Raw genomic sequence first — 8,874 nt, forward strand, 5'->3', positions numbered from 1 at the left:
CATCATATTTAGCCATACATGAATTAGCTCCGTATTTCATTTTCGTATTAAAGCAGGAAATCCAGAAGTCTGATGGATATATTCTTTTGTTTTGATGAGAGCTTGAACAAGTTCACCAAGATGAAACAATGTTAAATCCATGCTCGTTTTGGGGATGAAAAACTGTCCACACAAGATATACCAAGTTGGACTTGCTACTGCCACTGATCTATTTGACAAGCTGTTCTTTACTGTCACAAGTCTCGGTTCGAAGAATTTATTGCAGACATCCATGGACAGCCCGATGTCAATTGAAAATCACATGAAATGTTATCAACTGAAGCAAATAAACTCAGTCCAAAAAGACACCTCTTACAAATTGGATAATGTGGTTTACACACAATTCACAATGCTTTTAGAAATTAGTGTAAATCAGCTAACTGGAAATTTGAAGAAAATCTGGCAAACTTCTAGTTTTTGTTTTTTTTTCAGAATCTTCAGCGAGAGCTTATGACTTCAAAAATGAGCCTGGATGCTCGGGGCTTCCAAGTTTTTGTAAGCACTGATAGCTGGAGAACATCAGTGTTGCGGAGAAGTGCTTCTCCCTGCTATCTCATCTTAAAACATGTGGGTGCGCAGAAAAACCACAAAACTTAATCATATGACATTATTCGTGAAGTTGTTAATTCCCATCTCTTCATCCTCGGTTTTTTCTTTCAGTTGCTAGAGAAATCGAAGCTTTTTTCAAAGAATTCCAGATTGATAAATTGATGTAGACTTATGACTGCAGATCTCTTTGTTCTTGTTAGGGAACTCTTGGAAAGATTTGTCGCTTCAAAACGACTGGAAAACATAATTGGACCGCAACACGTTGCAAGCCCGAATTTGATAGACAAAAAAAAATGTTTAAAGAAACCTTTCAAAATTGATACTAAAAGAGTCCTTACTTATTTAAGGAAGGCTTCAAAAATTAGTAATAGACTTGCTAGGCTTTAGACTTTAATGCAGACAGTTCCTCAAGGCTGCTGTTGTGAAAGTTATACAGAAGTTCCCCTTAACTTATAGCTTGGTAAGGAACATGAGCTGCTTGATTTCGGACGTGATGTTGTTTAACGTATCATCAAGTGCTATTATATTTTCATATTCCCTAAAATATCTGGTAAATGTAGGCAGAGTCCAAAAAAGGGACTATCCTCAAGCAGTCAAAATAGTTTCTTATGACGTACCTGCCATCGTCTGATTCAAAAGTTCACATGTTTCAGAGAGAACGGGACAGACTGTATAATCTATATTTCCTTCTCCTGTCAGACAAGAAGCAATTCCAAATGCCTTGGAGAGTTTGCAAAACTCGCGTATACGAACGGTTTATTTTCTGTAAATAAAGAAGCTATTGCAGAAAAACAACAAAGCATGTCTCTTAATGCTATGAGAGTCATAACTGACCACATTAGACATGCTTTGGGTGTCTTAAATGTAAACATGACTAGGAAAATGACAAAAGTATAAGACATATTTAGAAGAGGAAAATCCAGGAAGAAGAAGTCACAGAAAGGTGATGACAAGAGAAAGGTTGGAGAAACTGAATTGATAATGGAAGCCCTCAAACATAAGATCAGACTTGAATCTGATAGTAGGCAGCTTTTTTATCAGTTAATAAAAACTTTGAGAAAGCCAAAAAGGAAAGAAATCTTATCCTCTTCACAATGGCCAACTTCCCTAGGAGAGGAGGAATCCTTGAAGGGTTTCACAATGAAAATTGAACAGAAACTATCAAACAAAAAACGCTGAAGCACTTTGATTTTTTTGATTTTCAAATAATTCAGTTGCACTTGAACACTGCTAGATTAGTAATAAAAATACTGTTGCCTTTTCGGCATATAAAACATTTAGCAATATTTGTATAATATTTATATTTGAAAACGTGTATGTCCAGGTGCAGTTTCTTGTGTAACACACGAAATAGCCCTTGAATATCTAAAAATGGTCTTTGAAAAGTCATGAAATTTCATTTCTGCATAGGTGCAGGAACCCTGCAAAGAATATGCGACACTGATAATAAAGTCTTTACGAAACATAGTTTAAACAAATGATATACCACACTGATAAGCAAATTTCTAAAATTGCAGAATAAACATTTATTTTGTAATTTATTTAAATAAACTTATATAGGTTTAACGTAGTTCAATGGAAATAGGGTTTTCCTTTCATTGACTCAGGTGTAAGTCTAAAGGTTTATTTTGTTTTAAATCCACTTGGATGGTCCTTGTTTGGAGAGTAGATTTAGTTCACTCCAAAATATCCACTGTATTTCAATCTTGTAGGAAAAGGTTGTAAACACAGCCCTGCAATTAAAAACTTTAACAAGATGGAACTTACCCTAAATAGAAAGTGAACCGAGATGACTGGGTTATTACGTTTGTAATAACTTGTTCCATGTTTATTATTATTTTTACCTTTGTCATTAATGTTCATATTATGATAAAACTCCATGTCATTTACGTTAATGGCAGCCAGCATTCATTTATTTGTTTTCAGAGGTTAAGGATTAATACTTGGATATGCATGTATAAAGACCCTTTTGATGTATTATATTATCTGCAATGAGACTTGATAACACAGTAAACTGTGCCTTACCCCCCATCTCAATATTTGGTTACGTCATCGTATTGCTTGTGTTATGTTTAAGTGATTTAATTGTAAGCGCATTGTGTTGTTATGTAATTGACAAGAACTTCACAACCATTTGTTTGTGCGCGTTTTGCATAATACGTGGTTCGCTAATCAATAACCTTCGCAAATTTCGTTTCTTCAGGTTGTCAACAGGATCTGTGGTTGTTTTTGATCTATTATTCTCCTAACATAAAGTCATCATATAGCTATATTTGTCAATCACAAACACCTTTGTTGCTTTATTCTTCGGATGGATATAAACATTTTTTTTGATATTTTAATTTAGCCATACGGACCTTTCTGATATCGCACGTGTAAGCATGTTAATGATATCATAGTGTCATCTGGTGACACATTCCTTCAATTATTCCTATTTTAGATGTAAACATAGCTTATATGTATTCAATTTAGACTACTTATAATAAAAAATAATTATTTATTACAGTGATAATAAAACTAGCTGATGTCGGATTTATTTAAAACCAGACGCAACTCTATAATATTGTAATATGCAGTAAAGTTGAAGAACGTGCGATTTTGTTCACCGTAAAGCGAATATTTATAAGCTTACATGTACCCCGTATTCATTATGCTCCGTGCGTTAAATTGTGTGTATTGATTGCTTAGAATTGTTTCGAAAGAGTAATATTGTAAAATACTTAAACAGATGCTCTATTCATCACAGAGATTGTTAATATACTTAAAAAATTTTCTTTCTCTTACCAGACTGGAAATGATCGGTACTGTTTCGTGGAATTCACAGACCACCAGGCGGCAGCAGCGGCGCTTCTGGCGATGAATAAAAGACATTGTTTAGGAAGGGTACGTAATTTTACACAGAGTTTGAATAAAAGTATAAAGGTCTTGTCATGGAAAGTAGGCTGGTTGTATAGACTCAAAATAATTTAAAATAACAGTAATGAATACAATCCAATGTAACAAAATATTCAATTTATTTTTAAATATAATATTTTGTAGATGTATGAACTATGTAACATTAACAATTATATGCATTAAGTATTGTATTAATATATCATTAGAAGTTTGTAACATATGAAACAAAGTTGTTTTTGTTGAAAAATTGTATTTTTGTAAACAACTAAGCCTAGTTGAGTTACGCGCAGTAAAGTTTAATCACCCTAACTAGTGTCTATATTTATAAGCAACAAAGAATAAATTACCAATGAAATTTTGGCAGTCCACTGAAAAATTCCTAAAATTCGGATGCAGAAATCGCTAAGAATTTAGTTACTGGGAGAGGCTATTTTGATTTATTATTTAACTCGTTCTTTGTGATAATTCTTCCACCATAGGTTAGTTTGTTAGAAAGCTCGAAGTTTCTTACTTAAATTTGTGACAGATTTATTATGTCTAATGACTACGATATTAATGTTGATAAGTATAATACACGTGCCGTATTTCCATCCAACTCAAGGTGCTATTCTTCATTGTTGTGTTAAAAGGTGTGTTGGCGTGACGTATTTGAGAAAGAATGAAATATGTGACAAAAGGCTTTCTATCTACAGGTAGTGTGAAGTAACGGAAAGACAATAAAAATAAAAAAAAAACAATGTGTAATATGCTAACATAAGCCTTTTCTATCTGTATATGTCTGTTCCCATTTAACGGATGTTGCTTCTAGTTAAAACAGATGTACTTTTACTTTTGCCAGAAAATTGTCAGAGTATTTGAGATTTTGATAAAGCTAAATTTCGTGGTAACTAATTCACTATCATTTATGTCACTCAAAAGTGAAAGGTTGTATTCCCAAGGTTACTATGACAACGACGGTGCGAAATTGTTGACTTCCAAAGTCCAAACGCCTGTTTGCTTTGAAAATAAACGTTTCGAATCGATTGGCTAGTATGTTAATTAGATTACACATATTTATATAGATCTGGAAAGACATACTTGCACGAAATGGATGGAGGGTTGGATGCTTAAAAAACGAGTTTAACACTTTGGACTCCAGTGAAATTTGAATCGCCTACATTTTACATTTTCAAAGATATTTTTACTCGTACAGGTTAAACAGCTTTGTATCAAATACACAGTAAATTAATTCACCTCGAAACTGTGGATGTGTTATTAGGACAACTATTTCCGAGACCGTGCTCAAAGTTTTAGTCTGATTTGCTTAGGAACTGTCAATATATCCAAGAACTGCTGTATGTGGATCAGGCTCTTACGTTTGGATGAGATTTTCCTTGCAACTGCCAGTATGCCCGAGAACTGCTGTATGTGGGTTAGAACCTTAAGATAGGATACTATTTACCGGTAGGAACTACCAATATACCTGAGAAATGCTGTGTGTATGGATCAGAACCTTAAGTTAGGATAATTTTTATCTTGCAACTGCCAGTATTTCCGGGAAATGCTGTGTGGACATCACAACCTTAAATTTAGATTGAGATTTACAAAGCAACTGCTAGTATGCCCCAGAAATGTTGTGTTGGGATCAGAATCTTAAGTTAGGATGAGATTTATCTTTCAACTGTCAGCATGACCGGGAACTGCTGTGTGTGAATAAGAACTCAAATGGGATGAGATTTAATACAACTGCCTGTATGGCCAAGAAATGCTGGGTGGGGGATCAGAACTACATATTAGGATGAGATTTAACTAACTTACTACTGGACTTATGTTATTCATTGGGACTAGATTTTAAATATAGGAATACATGTAAGTAAAAATCGTACTTGAGGTGTGTGTGTGTGTGGAGCTTAACTTAAAGATAGGAGTATGTGCTGGTAGAAACTATCAGTCTGTTAGAAACTGTTGTTCAGGAGACTGAACTGAAAGATAGGAGTACATGCAGGTAGAAACTATCAGTCTGTTAGAAACTGTTGTTCAGGAGACTGAACTGAAAAATAGGAGTACATGCAGGTAGAAACTGTTGTTCAGGAGACTGAACTAAAAGATAGGAGTATGTGCAGGTAGAAACTATCAGTCTGTTAGAAGCTGTTGTTCAGGAGACTGAACTTAAAGATAGGAGTACATGCAGGTAGAAACTATCAGTCTGTTAGAAACTGTTGTTCAGGAGACTGAACTAAAAGATAGGAGTATGTGCAGGTAGAAACTATCAGTCTGTTAGAAACTGTTGTTCAGGAGACTGAACTGAAAGATAGGAGTACATGGAGGTAGAAACTATCAGTCTGTTAGAAGCTGTTGTTTAGGAGACTTAACTGAAAGATAGTAGTACATGGAGGTAGAAACTATCAGTCTGTTAGAAACTGTTGTTTAGGAGACTGAATTGAAAGATAGGAGTACATGCAGGTAGAACCTGCAAGTGTGTTGGAAACTGTTGTTTGGGGGGGGGGGTGTCTGAACCTAGGTAGGATAGAACTACATACAAATAGGAACTGCAAGTGTTGGAAACTGTTGTTTGGGTGATCTGAACTTAAAAGTAGGAATACATACAAGTAAAAACTATCATTCTGTTGAAACTATATTCTAGAACGCAATAGAGAGGTTGGACTTTGTTAAGACAAGATGCAATTAAAAACAAGTCCACTCTTGAACTTAAATTATCAAATTACCTAAAAAAAAGTTTTGTAGTTCTAAGCTACAAATTCTGTAGCAGTTTGTACATTTTTTTGGTTTACAGGTTATTTAACTAACCCAGCATTCCAGTAATGCCGTCAACAATTTCTTGTATAAACATCACTTCCGTTACAGTTTTTTTCCACACATCTCTTTAAAGTCGTATAAAAACAGTCAACGATTTTTGATCGCAAGCCCACTTGTGCTGATCTCTACGGGATTTCGAACCACAGGGATGTTAATAAGAAAACCTTTGGCTAGCCAAGAAGGCTGTTGATCACGTGACTTGTGCCGAGTATGGTAAGTTGAGTTTCCACAGCATTGAGACGCAGATACCAATTTCAACTCCTAAAGGATCCCTGGTGGCAGCTAATGTAGTTTTAATGGAGAAGAGAGCAAAAAGTGCCCTTGGCACAGTAGCTAAGTGTTAATAAAATGAAAAGAGTAGCACATCCTGAGGAATGAAAAATCGAACTCATCTTGTCAAACAAGGCCATCAGTAACTGTGATACCACGACCAGTGGCATCTTTTATTCAAGGAGTGTCTGATTACAGTAGCTTAATGATAAACTGATATCGGTTTCCTTTGTTGTTGAACCAGCTACATCATCTTCCTGATAGTTTGTATTGTTGATGTAAATGCTATCGTCTTGTGGGTGGTAAATCAGTTGTGGAAATTGATACAAACAGCGATTCAGGTGGCAGTCACACATACGGTAGTGTGACTTGTGTTCTAATGAATCATATACAGCGTGTAGAAGGCGTTCAAATGACACACGTGTGTACACTATTGTTGTCACTTATGTTTTACTGAATCACGTAGAATGTTCAAAAGGCGAGTCAGATGACAACAACACGTACAGTGTTGCTGTGATCAATGTTTTAATAAATTATATAGAGTGTATAGAAGGAGTTTTAAGAACAACACGTACACTATTGTTGTGACTGGTGTTTTAACGAATCATGTAAAATGTATAAAAGGCGAGTCAGGTGACAACAACATGTACAGTGTTGCTGTAACTTATGTTTCACGAATCTTGTTTTAATTAATCACGTAGAACATATAAATGATGATTGTTAGGATACCTTAATAGTGAAAACTTTTAAACATTGTAGTATTTATCTGTGATGGAATTAGCAACATTGATTGTTTGATGCATGTTGGTGACAAATCCAAGTGTACTGCACCGTGTGGTGTTATATTGAGAAAGTTACTAATGTCATCCTTGTTCTGGTAAACAAAACACAAGTAGTTGCATACAGCTAAGCTGCAAACACCTGTATTAGTTCCCACGAATGAATTTTCAGAAACAATAAATAAAGATGATAAATGATTGACGATATGCTTAACATCAGTTTGTTATAACAGTGAGTATAAACCTCAATAAGGTTAGTTAAAACGTGTGTGATGTATGTAGGTAGTTTTGAATAACTGTTGTTTGAGTTACATGGTTTTAAAGGTGCAAGGGCATTAAAAGGGGGTGGGGTGAAAGGTTTGTTTTGTTTTAAATTTCGCGCAAAGCTACACGAGGGCTATCTGCGCTGGTTCTACCACATTTTACTGTGGTAGTGAATGACTACCGGTGCATTTTACTGCCGGCAAAGGGATGCAACAATTAGTTATTTAATTTTAAGGTTTTCTGCGTGTATAGAAATTATATTATCAGAATATTATAAAAACAATCATTATCATGTCAAAACACTATGAACACGAAGATTAGGTTATAAAATTTGTACCCGTGCAAACCTAAATAATACTGTACGTATTTGCTATATAGTGATAGCCTTTTTTGCCCCCAGCAAGTTATTCAATTACCCCTTTCGAGACGGGTCACGGGTGAAAGGCTATGTCATCTCGTTTGTTGATTCGCATTCAAAAATTTATTGAACTACTATTTCATTAATTTATGTCAATAAGTTTGGTATCAAACTGTAGAAAAAACCCCACAGATAAACAAAGATTTTTGTGTGTCACGTGGTGTGTTGAATGCAGCACTGGTTCAAATTAGATGTTTGTGAAGTAAAAACACTAAGCCTGTAGTTTCGAACGAATTAGAAACTCCGATTACCGATATTGACAAGCTAGAATATAAAATAAGAGCCTCTAATTTTTTTGATTTGCTAAGATATTGCTCATGTAATAAATCACACAGTGGCACCCCACCCACATCTTCCCATTTTTGGAAACACTCCCTTATATACACTTACTTTTATATATGTCATGAATAACCAATCGGAAGCTCAGAAAGTCCCCCTAGTGGCTTTCTCAGCCATTTTATCGGACTTGGCGCCATCTCTTTCTTTTGAACCAATATTTCGACGAGATTGGGCGTGTCTTTGGTCTGCTCGAAATTTCAAATTTGTTTATACTAAAATACATCTTAGTTACAAGCTTGATAAATTAGTGGAATTCTGTGGTATTAATTTAGTAATTTATGATTTTTTAGTTATTGAAATGTGTGTATAAAACCTAAAAAAAATATTTTGTTTCACATCCTCCACGTGGCAAATATTTAAAGGCTTAGCAACCTGCGTAAAGCAGCAACGAAGTACAAAAGTCGTAACTGGAAGAGATGATTGTTTGCTTTACTTTATTTACTGTTCTTTGTTTTAGGGAAAATATGTTGAAGAACTTATTTCAAAATAGCAATAATCCACACACACACACACACACACACACAC

The 8,874-nt window shown here is 34.9% G+C and overlaps 1 protein-coding gene across 4 annotated transcripts in view; it reads left to right on the top strand.

Moving 5' to 3' along the window:
• The window catches only part of LOC106458747 (nucleolysin TIAR-like), a 231,060-nt gene that overhangs the window by 20,852 nt on the left and 201,334 nt on the right, over window positions 1–8,874 (top strand). For all 4 annotated transcript variants that reach the window (XM_022385055.1, XM_013918286.2, XM_022385056.1 and 1 more), the window contains one exon: window positions 3,376–3,471. In XM_022385055.1, the coding sequence (XP_022240763.1) occupies window positions 3,376–3,471 (96 nt within the window). The remainder of the gene's footprint in view (window positions 1–3,375; window positions 3,472–8,874) is intronic.

This window comes from Limulus polyphemus, unplaced genomic scaffold, assembly GCF_000517525.1.
Source record: "Limulus polyphemus unplaced genomic scaffold, Limulus_polyphemus-2.1.2 Scaffold508, whole genome shotgun sequence".
Lineage (NCBI taxonomy): Eukaryota > Metazoa > Arthropoda > Merostomata > Xiphosura > Limulidae > Limulus > Limulus polyphemus.